General features: G+C 43.1%; 1 protein-coding gene across 1 annotated transcript in view; it reads left to right on the top strand.

The window, feature by feature from the left end:
* The first annotated feature begins 4,551 nt into the window (after positions 1 to 4,551).
* The window catches only part of LOC138353593 (myb-like protein X), a 29,190-nt gene continuing 19,162 nt past the window's right edge, over positions 4,552 to 14,579 (top strand). The window contains exons 1-3 of the mRNA XM_069306787.1: positions 4,552 to 4,690; positions 12,104 to 13,324; positions 13,686 to 13,780. Of these exons, the coding sequence (XP_069162888.1) occupies positions 4,552 to 4,690; positions 12,104 to 13,324; positions 13,686 to 13,780 (1,455 nt within the window). The remainder of the gene's footprint in view (positions 4,691 to 12,103; positions 13,325 to 13,685; positions 13,781 to 14,579) is intronic.

Genomic DNA, 14,579 nt, shown 5'->3' with positions numbered 1-14,579 from the left:
CGCGTAGATTCGAACCCTCATCAGTGCCCCTACGGATTTTCTCATTGATGTAGTCACGTTAGTGTGATTACTCTCTGTGTATTATTATTATTTATTCTTATTATTTATTCATTATTAAACTAATTGCAGGAAGAGTATAGAGAAAACCTTCCTTGAAATGAATTCATATTTATTTATTTTGTGATATATGGTTGTGGTGAGTTATCTGCTTCCTTGCACCAAGATATCTACTCTGCCACAGGCTGCCTTTGTCCACTCTATCATAACCTATCCCTGTCCACAGTATCAATATCTCAGTATCTTGTACGTCGTGAACATGTTCGCTTTGGGTCTAATCATAGGTGTAGTTAGGTAAGGTACAAATCTCAGGCGTTCTCTCAATATTCTTGTTGAGCTTCTGAGACATATGTTTCACCCACAGTGCTAGAACGCGCTCATATATATATATATATATATATATATATATATATATATATATATATATATATATATATATATATATATATATATATATATATATATATAATATGTTGCGTTCAGTCCTGCCTGAAACAAGGTTAGAGATATGTTAGACTATAGTGTAGTGGATTTAGCCACTCAGAACGAAATGTCCATGTAGCACGGGCTATGGTGAGCCCGTAATCTTCTGTGGTCCCTGGGCAGAGTTATGAAGGTGAGTGTAGCCCGCGGTGCGGTGAAGGGTGCGGTGAAGGGTGCGGGGGAGTCGCTGTGGCGGTCGGCAGCATAACAACAGATAGCTAGAGTCGCCTCCTGAGCGCGAGGAGCATAAAGTTTTGGTCGTACAAGGCACCAAAGACCGGGCCGTCTGGTGTCGGAGTGGCCACACAATGGCCGGGCGAGCAGTGTAGCTCGCAGGTAGGGCATTACTGCTGTGTTTTACTGAGATGAGGCCCCAGCAGACAATACCCCGGCGTCAGGAGCAGCCATGGCCCCCAGCAGCATCTGACAGCCTCCATTCTTCTCCAGCGTCAGACCGCCCGTCATTCCCATGGGGGCGTCGCGGCTTGACGCTTGGGGTTCAAGGGAAAAGCCCTTTTTCCGGCAGGCTTGGCGATGGCTTTTACCCCTCCCCCTCCCTCTCTCGAGCACTTTTGGGGGATGGCTTATAGCCCTTCCCGAGCACTTATGGTGAGGGCTTACCTTCTCTTGGTCCACTGGCTTGCTAATGGCTTACCCTCCCGCTCCCAGGAGGCTTCGGGGATGATGGCTTACCCCCTTACCCTCACTCATTTCCACCACCACAGTCACTATCACCATCATTGCTGTTATCACCATACCCCTTCCCATTGTTAACAACATATTCAACACTATCACCCCTACCGCCAACACTATTATCCTCACTATCATCACCTCATCCACCACTATCACCACCACCACCACCACTACTATAAGAGGGTGACCGCTCCACTCTCAGACATATCTACGGGCTCAACATAGCCCGTGCTACTTGGAACTTTTTATTCCAGGTAGCGAATCTTTAACAACAACAACAACTCTCAGACAATAACATCACCAACTGTTCACGTGTTCAACACAGATCCTCACCATCGTGGCCAGTTCAAAACTGAACTGTAGTAAGGAATCCGTAGAGGATTATTCTGGTTGTGAGATAGAGGAGACGAAGCCTCTTAGTCCGAGACTCTTAGACGCAGCGAGGCTTCCTCCCTCGAGCTGCCAACAGGCAGCTCCTGTTGGCCCATACGAGGCAGCTCTTATTGGTTCATACGAGGCAGCTCCTGTTGGCCCATACGAGGCAGCTCTTATTGGTTCATACGAGGCAGCTCCTGTTGGCCCATACGAGGCAGCTCTTAACAGCCACAGAGGTGGCTGTTCGCGCGGCCACCAATCCAGCTTCTATGGTCTGACGCAAGGGTGCTTAACCTAATTGATTGAGAAATGGGCATATTATCTACCAAGTAATCCCCCCCTCCCCCCTGTTCATTGTTCAGTATACAGCACTGTTCATCAAAGAGCATTTACCGGCACTTAGCATCGTTCATGAAAGAGCATTGTTCAGCAAAACTATATTTTTCTATTTTTTTTTCTTATGAAATGATACAGCTATCTATTTCATTATGTTTCATATCATTTTGTTTAATTTGAGTTTCTACAGAGAAAACTGTTGAGCAGTCAACATTATTCATTGAAGAGAATCATTCAACCCACGGCACTATTCATCAAAGAGCGTTGTTCAACCAAAAAAATACACTGTTCATCAAGAGGTACTGTTCAGCACTCAGCACTGTGGAGAACAGAGCCGTGTTCAACCCACATCACCGGCGTGTTTCAGACGAAAAGCCGGTTTCTCTCTACTTCCTTTGTACGCCCAATCACTTTTGCTGGACGGTAGAGCGACGGTCTCGCTTCATGCAGGTCGGCGTTCAATCCCCCGACCGTCCACAAGTGGTTGGGCACCATTCCTTTCCCAACCCCGTCCCATCCCAAATCCTTATCCTGACCCCTTCCTTCCTGAAGCCCTACCCTCTTCTTCCCTAGTGTAAGACGGCAGCATTTACTCTCCTGCTTTTGTGTGGGTCTGTTGGAGGAGGACATCAAGCTGTTGCTTCAGTTAAGTCCTTCTGTTGATGCTCCTGTGGTGCTTGACAAGGAAATACATGGCGGGATCTGCTTTAAGATTTTCCTTCTTGGAATGGAGTCGAGAGTTGCATCAACTCCTGCGGAAAGTTGCCATTGTCCACACACACCATTCTAGCGTCTATTTGTGTCTATTCAAGTCTTCCATGTGTCTATTCAGGCTTTCTGTGCGTCTATCCAGGTCTTTCACGAGTCTAGCCACGCCTTCCTCGCGTCTATTCATGTCATTCCACGTTTCTGTGACTTTGACCCAAGTATCCATGCCCTTGACCCAAGTACCCATGCCCCTTGACCCAAGTACTCATACCCCTTGACCCAAGTACCCATGCCCCTTGACCCAAGTACTCATACCCCTTGACCCAAGTACCCATGCCCCTTGACCCAAGTACTCATACCCCTTGACCCAAGTACCCATGCCCCTTGACCCAAGTACTCATACCCCTTGACCCAAGTACCCATGCCCCTTGACCCAAGTACCCATGCCCCTTGACCCAAGTACCCATGCCCCTTGACCCAAGTACCCATGCCCTTTTATAAGAAGTCGGGAGCTAATTACTTTTTCCCCAGGACATACATGTAGGGACAGAGCCAGCCCCTCTAGCTCTGGACGGCGGCTGTCCTGGGTATAACAGGAGAACAAGGAGAGAGGGGGAAGGTGGCATTGTGGCATTGTGGCACCAGGTGGCACCAGATGGCACCTAGATGCCATCAGGCCCCCCGGGCGCTCGCCAGGAAGGGCCAGGGGGGGGGGGGGAGCCGGCCGTCTGGCAACGACGTGGGAAAGGAGGAGAGGGAAGTGGAAGGGAAGGCAAGTAAAAGGGAATTGAGTGAAGTGGGAAGGGAGTGCTACTGCAGAGCCTGTTGATCGTGTATATATATTGCAAGCTCAACATATTCGTTCCTCTTACGGGCTCACCATAGCCGGTGCTACATGGACGCTTCGTTCTGAGTAGCTAAATCTAAAACAACAACAACTTAGTCTGTCATAAGGGCTGACTCAGGAAGAGAGATACGGTGTCCCCAGAGCTGAAGTCTGATGCGGAACTGAACAAAACGGTCAGAGAAAAGGTAGTTTAGTTACGCCTCCCATGGTAGCTTAGTTATGGAGAGATGCCTGAGGGCCTTAGAGATGGCTGAGGCCCTGGATGATGGCTGAGGGTCTGAGAGGTGGCTGAGGCCCTGAGAGATGGCTGAGGCCCTGGATGGTGGCTGAGGGTCTGAGAGGTGGCTGAGGCCCTGAGAGATGGCTTAGGCCCTTAGAGATGGCTGAGGCCCTGGATGATGGTTGAGGGTCTGAGAGGTGGCTGAGGCCCTGAGAGATGGCTTAGGCCCTTAGAGATGGCTGTGGCCCTGAGAGATGGCTGAGGCTCTGAGAGATGGTTTAGGCCCTTAGAGATGGCTGTGGCCCTGAGAGATGGCTGAGGCTCTGAGAGATGGCTGAGGCCTTGAGAGATGGCTGAGGCCCTGAGAGATGGCTGAGGCCCTGAGAGATGGCTGAGGCCCTGAGAGATGGCTGAGGCCCTGAGAGATGGCTGAGGCCCTGAGAGATGGCTGAGGCCCTGAAAGATGGCTGAGGCCCTGAGAGATGGCTGAGGCCCTGAAAGATGGCTGAGAGTTCAGGGTCGCCACTATCTTGACTTAATACAAGAAATAACTTAATACCGGTTTTAATTGATAAAGTGAATCATTGTTGATTAGGTTTATTGTTTCGCTGCTTCGATAGACACCCGGAGCGATAGGTTCATAGAGCGCTGGATAGACTCATAGAGCGTCACATAGATTCATAAAGCTCTGAATAGATTCATAGAACGTTGGATAGGACTTGTGGCGTGTTGGATAGATTCGTGGAGCATTCGATAGACTCGAAAGACCCATTGAACGCTGGGAAAAAAACAGAGAAAGAAGAGGAAAGACAATGAAAGAAGTCGAAAGACAATGAAAGAAGAGGAAAGACAAAGAAGAGAAAACACAGAGTTGTTGTTGTTTAAGATTCGCTACCTGGAACAAAAAATTCCAAGTAGCACAGGCTATGGTGAGCCCGTAGATAGTTATAGAAACACAGAGAATGAAGAGGGTAAAGCAAGGAATGAAGAGAAGACGCTGCCGGAATGACAGTCAGAGGGAGACAAAGCTTTATGCACAGACAGTTGCCAAAAACATGTTAACTGAATCAACACGAGCGAGGGAGAGCAAGCTAAGGTCAACACAACAGAGGGAAGATGTTTGGTAGATCAACATTGGTCAACACAGACGAGGGGGGCACATCTAATAGGTCAACATAGGCGATGGGGGGCACATCTAATAGGTCAACATAGGCAAGGGAAGACATCCAATAGGTCAACATAGGCAATGGGAGGGACATCCAATAGGTCAACATAGACGATGGGAGGACATCCAATAGGTCAACATAGACGATGGGGGGCACATCTAATAGGTCAACATAGGCGATGGGGGGGCACATCTAATAGGTCAACATAGGCAAGGGAAGACATCCAATAGGTCAACATAGGCAATGGGAGGGACATCCAATAGGTCAACATAGGCAATGGGAGGGACATCCAATAGGTCAACATAGGCAATGGGAGGGACATCCAATAGGTCAACATAGGCAAGGGAAGACATCCAATTGGTCAACATAGGCAAGGGAAGACATCCAATAGGTCAACATAGACGATGGGAGGACATCCAATAGGTCAACATAGGCAAGGGAAGACATCCAATAGGTCAACATAGGCAATGGGAGGGACATCCAATAGGTCAACATAGGCAAGGGAAGACATCCAATAGGTCAACATAGGCAAGGGAAGACATCCAATAGGTCAACATAGGCAAGGGAAGACATCCAATAGGTCAACATAGGCAAGGGAAGACATCCAGTAGGTCAACATAGGCGATGGGAGGACATCCAATAGGTCAACATAGGCAATGGGGGGACATCCAATAGGTCAACATAGGCGATGGGGGGACATCCAATAGGTCAACATAGGCGATGGGAGGGACATCCAATAGGTCAACATAGGCAATGGGGGGGACATCCAATAGGTCAACATAGGCAATGGGGGGGACATCCAATAGGTCAACATAGGCGATGGGAGGGACATCCAATAGGTCAACATAGGCAAGGGAAGACATCCAATAGGTCAACATAGGCAAGGGAAGACATCCAATAGGTCAACATAGGCAAGGGAAGACATTCAATAGGTCAACATAGGCAAGGGAAGACATCCAATAGGTCAACATAGGCAAGGGAAGACATCCAATAGGTCAACATAGGCAAGGGAAGACATCCAATAGGTCAACATAGGCGATGGGAGGACATCCAATAGGTCACAATAGGTGAGCATACGAGAAGTGGGTCTTAATTTTGGTAGGTCAACACAACAGAGGGGCAATATCTAGTAGGTCGCCAGAGCAGAGGGAAGATATCTTAAGATTACCCCTGCCCCCCTCAGATATCTTGATATCTGGGGGTTGGACTTCTCTAGCACTTGGTAAACCTACAACCTTCCCCCAGCTGTCAGACAGGTCCGTCTGAGAGACTCATTTAATCGCCATAAGATGCACAATTCTTTGAGAATGCGGCTGTCATGAGGATATTTTAATCTTTCAAAACGTGGTCTCGTACCAGGCAGGTTGAATAGTAGTCTCAAAAACTGGCCACAGGGGAAAAAAAATCAACTTTTAAAGTTAATGTCTTGACTCTTAGAATTAAAATATCAATCCATTTGCTTTTATATCTTGCTGCCTCCTTTTTCTAGGTGTGTAGTGAAAAGGTTGATACCTGGTTGATACCTGGTTGATACCTGGTTGATACCTGGTTGATACCTGGTTGATACCTGGTTGATACCTGGTTGATACCTGGTTGATACCTGGTTGATGGGGTTCTGGGAGTTCTTCTACTCCCTAAGCCCGGCCCGAGGCCAGACTTGACTTGTGAGAGTTTGGTCCACCAGGCTGTTCCTTTGTCTAATATTTTAAGACTAGTTTAGTTGTCTAAAATCTGTCATGCTCTTATTTATTATGCATTTGATTAATATTTGATTTTGAAGTTGGTTATAGATTTTCCCAATGTATCGTTCAACAATATGGAAGAATGATGAATTGTGGGCATGATGACATGGGAGGTGGGAGGGGGTAGCAATGGGTTATCGAGGGGGGTTATACAATCATATATGATAACATACAAGATAGTGATAATAGATATAGATAATTTATATATTTATATATTGGAGAAAATAAAACCATTAGAAACCTAAAATAATGGAAGCGCTTAACTGGAGAATAGTGATCTGTCTGCCTGTTGTGATCTATGTTCACGATGCAGTGAGCAACAGTAGTAAACATGTGTGCCGTCTGAGGCTTCTATATCGAAAGTCGGTATATTTATAAGATTAGCCTGTGAGAGGCGTGAGTAAATGACCTGAAGACCTGAACACTTCCATTACTGTACTAATCGTAAACAAAACGCCATTTGGGTGTTCGGTCAGGATTGCCTTTTTGGGCGTTCGGTCAGGATTGCCTTTTTGGGTGTTCGGTCAGGATTGCCTTTTTGGGTGTTCGGTCCGGATTGCCTTTTTGGGCGTTCGGTCAGGATTGCCTTTTTGGGCGTTCGGTCAGGATTGCCTTTTTGGGCGTTCGGTCAGGATTGCCTTTTTGGGTGTTCGGTCCGGATTGCCTTTTTGGGCGTTCGGTCAGGATTGCCTTTTTGGGTGTTCGGTCAGGATTGCCTTTTCGGGTGTTCGGTCAGGATTGCCATTTGCCAGTCTGGTCTTCCCACGTCTTTCAATTCCAATTGAATAGTTGCTGTTACCTTTGTGTGTATGTTATGGGGTGTGGAGCTTGTATTACTGGTTGTAAGGGACCAATTATTGTAATTATAGGACAATCGACTTGTGAATGGTCCAGGACGGACCGAAACGTCGTCGTTCCTTCACTTTCTAGTGTGTGGTCTGGTCAATATAATTATAGGACATCTGGCAATATTTGTTCCAATTATTTTGTCCCGATAGTTGTGGTAGATAACATTGATAAGTTTTAGTGTATTTGAAGTAATTTGTGTTATGAGCCCAAGGATTTCAGTTTATAGTTATTGGACGCATGTATATTATACTTTTGGGCTACTTTTGATAAGAGGATTTTGTTTATCTTAATTCGAGCCTGGCCTCAGGCCGGGCTTGGGGAGTAGGAGAACTCCCAGAACCCTCTCCAGGTATCTCCAGGAGATTCCTGGAGATACCTGAAAGATAACGCCTGGACGACCACCACCGCACCAATGATCGTCTATCGGCCGGGTCAGATCTTAGTGATCTATTTCTCGCGTATTCCTACAGCTTTCTCTCACACACACACACACACACACACACACACACACACACACACACACACACACACGCACACACACACACACACACACACACACACACGCACGCACACACACACACACACACACACACACACGCACACACACACACACACACACACACGCACACACACACACACACACGCACACACACATATATACGTCTACGTCCTGGGCTCACATCCCAAGATCAATCCCCGGGAGCGACAGAGACGACGGTTCGGCACATTCTCTTTCACCTCATGCCTCTGTTTACCTAGCAGGCAATAGCTACCCCCCCCCCCCAAGCGTTAGACTTTTTTCCTCCTTCATCCTTTGGTTTCTTTCTTCTCTTGACACAGAAAACGTTGCGGCTGGTGCGCATGCGCGGCTCCTCGGCTGAACGTCCCTTGAGATGCAGCCTGTTGCTTCAGTGTGCCACTGGCAGTTACCAGGGACGGTGGTCGTCGCTCGGTCTCCCTGCTCTAACTTGCTTGTCTCTGAGTGGTCCCCCAAGCCCTTGTCTGGTTATATCTAAGTGGTCTCCCAGAGCTGAGCTGGTTATCTCTGCTTGGTCTCCTGGCTCTTAACTACATATCTCTGATTGGTCTCCTGGCTCTTAACAACATATCTCTGATTGGTCTCCTGGCTCTTAATAATTATCTGCATTTATCTGATTGGTTTCCAAGCTCTTATCTCTTTTCCTCTGATTGGTCTCCAAGATCCTCTTTCTTCACCTCTGATTGGTCTCCAAGCTCCTCTCTCTTCACCTCTGATTGGTCTCCAAGCTCCTCTCTCTTCACCTCTGATTGGTCTCCAAGCTCCTCTCTCTTCACCTCTGATTGGTCTCCAAGCTCCTCTCTCTTCACCTCTGATTGGTCTCCAAACTCTTAACTCCTTATCTCTAAGTGGTTCACAAACTCTGATCTGCCTATGTATAGGTTCTGTTCTGCTTTAATTATGGATTCCTTATTTGGTGTAAATATATAGTTTTGAAAACAATAATTAGTGATCGTTCTTGAATACAATCATATTTGATAACATACAAGATAGTGATAATAGATCTGTATAGATAATTTGTATATTTATATATTGGAGAAAATAAAACCATTAGAAATCTAAAAATAATGGAAGCGCTTAACTGGAGAATAGTGATCTATCTGCCTGTTGTGATCTATGTTCACGATGCAGTGAGCAACAGTGGTGAGTACAATCGTCTGTTATCTAGTATTTCTCATTCATCTTGATGTATTAATTGAACTATAAACAAATTGCAGAATAATTGGCTGTGAATATCTTGAGATGATTTCGGGGCTTTAGTGTCCCCGCGGCCCGGTCCTCGACCAGGCCTCCACCCCCAGGAAGCAGCCCGTGACAGCTGACTAACACCCAGGTACCTATTTTACTGCTAGGTAACAGGGGCATAGGGTGAAAGAAACTCTGCCCATTGTTTCTCGCCGGCGCCTGGGATCGAACCCAGGACCACAGGATCACAAGTCCAGCGTGCTGTCCGCTCGGCCAACCGGCTCCCCAAACTTTTTCGAATTGAAGAATTGACATGCAAACAATTTTTTTGACTAATGACCGAAATGTTACATAGTCACTCTAGATATTCAAATATTTATCTTATTTCCATATTAGAAAATAAGTCATTATATTATCCCCCCAATATATATATATATATATATATATATATATATATATATATATATATATATATATATATATATATATATATATATATATATATATATATATACATCAAGTCCACTACGGGCTCGCCATAGCCCGTGCTACTTTGAACTATTTATTCCGAGGAACTGAATTATAAACACCAGCTGCAACATATCTCGTATATTGAGGGCTGACGAATATATTTGCTTGTTGGTGTGGAAGCTAAGCCTTAATAACCCTCCAGAGGTTGTTAGGTCTTCAGCCCTAATAAGCTGTTGCAGCGGGCTTAATCACCCTTTAGAGGTTGTTAGGTCTTCAGCCCTAATAAGCTGTTGTAGCGGGCTTAATCACCCTCCAGAGGTTGTTAGGTCTTCAGCCCTAATAAGCTGTTGTAGCGGGCTTAATCACCCTTTAGAGGTTGTTAGGTCTTCAGCCCTAATAAGCTGTTGTAGCGGGCTTAATCACCCTTTAGAGGTTGTTAGGTCTTCAGCCCTAATAAGCTGTTGTAGCGGGCTTAATCACCCTCCAGAGGTTGTTAGGTCTTCAGCCCTAATAAGCTGTTGTAGCGGGCTTAATCACCCTCCAGAGGTTGTTAGGTCTTCAGCCCTAATAAGCTGTTGTAGCGGGCTTAATCACCCTCCAGAGGTTGATAGACTTTAAGCCAGCCCATTACCAAACCACCTGTTGAACGTAACATTTAGCAACGCATCTTACATATTGGAACGGCATTATGGTATTAAACTGATAAATATACAACTTAGTCATTACTTAAAATCTATTATCTTTTTCTTTCATAGATTTCCTCACTTGAGCGTCGTTTTCCTGAGTATCTGAAAGAGTCAGAATTCGAAGTCTTTAGATACGCGGAAAATATATGTATTTTATAAATACATAAAAAATGTATTTTGATGTATATATGTAACTTATAATGACGATATTTTTCGGGACACCTGAAATATTATTACATGAGAATGACATCTCTTCTCATTCTTCACTTGAGAAAGAATTTTGTAGGTTCGAAACGTTGTGTAAATTATAATAAGCATAATATATTTGTAATATATTATACAGTTGATTTCTGTTCTTTTCGTCAATATTGAAAAAATGATGTTTGGATAAATCCTCTTCCAATTGAACTGAGATACAATAGCACTTGTTAGAGCGATAAAAGCTCTATATAAAAAATCAATACAGAAAATGCAGCCATATTCAATGAAACATATATATATATATATATATATATATATATATATATATATATATATATATATATATATATATATATATATATATATATATATGTGTGTGTGTGTGTGTATGTGTAAATCACGAAAAATAAACACGTGATTAAAAATGTGACAGTGTCAGACCACGGAGGAAAATTGAAACAGGAATTTCCTTAAGTACTTTCGTATATTAATACATCTTCAGAAGGATGGGGCAATGTCTGAAACAAAGACGTTGTTTCTCATCTCATCACAATTCCTGCCTATATGTCCACACCACTGAAGTGCAAATCCATCCCTCTGAAGATGGATTATTAAATACGAAAGTACTTAAGGAAATTCCTGTCTTAGCCCTTCCTTCGAGGTCTGACACTGTCCCATCACGTGTTCATTTTTCATCCCTCTCTCTTTCCCCCCATCATCCTTCGCCCCCTCCCTCTCTTCCCCTTTTTTTCCGGTCCTCACCCCTCTTCCCTCCCATCTTTCCCATTTCTCCTCCTCCTCTTCCACCCATCTCTCCCCTTTACCCCCATCTCCCTATCCCTATCTTTCTCCACATTTCCACCTGTGTGCGGGTGGAAAATCCCTAGCTGGGGAAAACTACAAGCTGTGAAAATTCTTAGCATGGGAAAATTCCAAGCTGGAAACATCTCAAGCTGGGGAAAAGTCTCTTGCCAACTTTAGATCGCTGACGCAACGTCGCGGCCTCTCGGTGTTGCGGAAAATTTATGATGAGATGTGATAAGAAAACTTTGTGAGGGGAGGTCTTGCCCACAAGGGTAAGGCGGCGGGGAGAAGCGACTTGATAATCACTGCATCTGAGTTCGATCCCCGGACAGGACCGAATGAGCTGGACCACTGAAGGGGGGGGGGGGGGACTTAAAGGGTACCCTCAATACAAGTCTAAAGAATATATACACTCAGGCTACATGTCCCCGACAACGGGAAAATAGTAATACATCAAATCAATCAATGCAAAAAGTGTGAATCAATAAATTTGATTTCACGATATCGTAAGAAAAGTGGAAACCATCAATGCTTCTTAGTAAATATGTCAACACTCAGGACAAGAAAGAATACAATACTCAATGAGTAAATATTGACGGGCACGGTGGAGTGAAACTGGAATACAATACAATAAATACAATAATCAAAGTTTGGAAATGTAGGAGAGTTAAACTTTGCTATTTTGCAGTAAAATTCAATCCATTGCTAATTGTTAAGGTCGAGTGAATAATAAAGAGAACAGCGAATAATGAAGAGAGTCAAGAGAATAATGAAGAGAGTCAAGAGAATAATGAAAAGAGTCAAGAGAATAATGAAAAGAGTCAAGAGAATAATGAAAAGAGTCAAGAGAATAATGAAAAGAGTCAAGAGAATAATGAAAAGAGTCAAGAGAATAATGAAAAGAGTCAAGAGAATAATGAAAAGAGTCAAGAGAATAATGAAAAGAGTCAAGAGAATAACGAAAAGAGTCAAGAGAATAATGAAAAGAGTCAAGAGAATAATGAAGAGAGTCAAGAGAATAATGAAAAGAGTCAAGAGAATAATGAAAAGAGTCAAGAGAATAATAAAGAGAGTCAAGAGAATAATGAAAAGAGTCAAGAGAATAATGAAAAGAGTCAAGAGAATAATGAAGAGAGTCAAGAGAATAATGAAAAGAGTCAAGAGAATAATGAAAAGAGTCAAGAGAATAATGAAAAGAGTCAAGAGAATAATGAAAAGAGTCAAGAGAATAATGAAGAGAGTCAAGAGAATAATGAAAAGAGTCAAGAGAATAATGAAAAGAGTCAAGAGAATAATGAAGAGAGTCAAGAGAATAATGAAAAGAGTCAAGAGAATAATGAAAAGAGTCAAGAGAATAATGAAGAGAGTCAAGAGAATAATGAAAAGAGTCAAGAGAATAATGAAAAGAGTCAAGAGAATAATGAAAAGAGTCAAGAGAATAATGAAAAGAGTCAAGAGAATAATGAAAAGAGTCAAGAGAATAATGAAAAGAGTCAAGAGAATAATGAAAAGAGTCAAGAGAATAATGAAAAGAGTCAAGAGAATAATGAAAAGAGTCTAGTGAATAATGAAAAGAGTCAAGAGAATAATGAAAAGAGTCAAGAGAATAATGAAAAGAGTCAAGAGAATAATGAAGAGAGTCAAGAGAATAATGAAAAGAGTCAAGAGAATAATGAAAAGAGTCAAGAGAATAATGAAGAGAGTCAAGAGAATAATGAAAAGAGTCAAGAGAATAATGAAAAGAGTCAAGAGAATAATGAAGAGAGTCAAGAGAATAATGAAAAGAGTCAAGAGAATAATGAAAAGAGTCAAGAGAATAATGAAAAGAGTCAAGAGAATAATGAAAAGAGTCTAGTGAATAATGAAGAGAGTCAAGAGAATAATGAAAAGAGTCAAGAGAATAATGAAGAGAGTCAAGAGAATAATGAAGAGAGTCAAGTTGTCAAAAGAGTGGAGCAACTTGGTAAATGAAGAGATCAGCTGGGAGACGATGAAGAAACTTTGTGACATGTTGTCAGATGAAGCAAACGACGCATTGTAGAAGAGAGAGAGAGAGAGAGAGAAAGAGAGAGAGAGAGAGAGAGAGAGAGAGAGAGAGAGAGAAAGGGAGATCCTTTATTACATTACGTATAGAGTATCGTGGGCCAGTGTATATATAATATAAATATATTTAAAATATGATATACAACATGCTGCCAATTACCTCTCACACGAATTTAGGACCCGATAATTAATAATATATTTTCTAACAACATCAAGGGCTCAATACTTTTCAAACACTCTCCCTGTAAACATAATGGAATAACTAGCCGGCCTTTTCACAGTCTTCAACAGAGAACTTGATAAACTTCTCCAAAGGATTCCTGATCATCCGGGCTGTGACTCATATGTTTGGCTTCGGGCATACGAAGGTTGGCTGGTTGGTTGAATCTGGCTGGTTGACTCTTGGCTGGTTGGTTGAATCTGGCTGGTTGGTCAGACCACCATACAGTAGGTCTGGTTAGAAACCGGGCCGTGAGAACATTGATTCTCCCATGGAAAACCAAGGTAAACACTAGGTAAAGTAAACTGCTTCTCCGTGTGTTTACATTGAGAGTATACTTAATTCTTAGGTTATATTCAGGACTAAAGTATACTTTTTTGTTAGGAGGATAGTGTGTGTGGGTTAATAACCTTCCAGAGGTTGATAGGCCTTCAGTCCAACACAAACTTGCTGGTTGGTCAGCAAGCTATTGTGGTGGCCTTAATAACCCTCCAGAGGTTGATAGGCCTTAAGTCCAACACCAAATTTATTGATTGATCTGCATGCTAATATGGTGCCTTATTAACCAATTAGAGGTTGATAGGCCTTAAGACCAACACCAAATTTATTGATTGATCTGCATGCTAATATGGTGCCTTATTAACCAATTAGAGGTTGATAGGCCTTAAGACCAACACCAAAATTATTGGTTGATCTGAAGCTAATGTTGCGGCCTTAATAACCATCTAGAGATTGATAGATCTTAATTCCAACGCCAATCCAATAATATTATACCAATATCATTACCTAACCAACGAGGAATTTAAAACAATGAAATCGTATAATTATCTTTTAAAATCTTCATTTACCTAACATATAACATACATATCCAAGCCGTAATCAAATAAAGTTTACCTGGTAGTTAAGATAAATGTTTAAATAATTTAAGAAGATGATGGATCTTGTGTATGAAATT

This window comes from Procambarus clarkii, chromosome 58 (genome assembly GCF_040958095.1).
Source record: "Procambarus clarkii isolate CNS0578487 chromosome 58, FALCON_Pclarkii_2.0, whole genome shotgun sequence".
NCBI classification, from domain to species: Eukaryota; Metazoa; Arthropoda; class Malacostraca; order Decapoda; family Cambaridae; genus Procambarus; species Procambarus clarkii.
The sequence above is the reverse complement of the archived record's forward strand: the minus strand, read 5'-3'. Positions and strand labels throughout refer to the sequence as shown.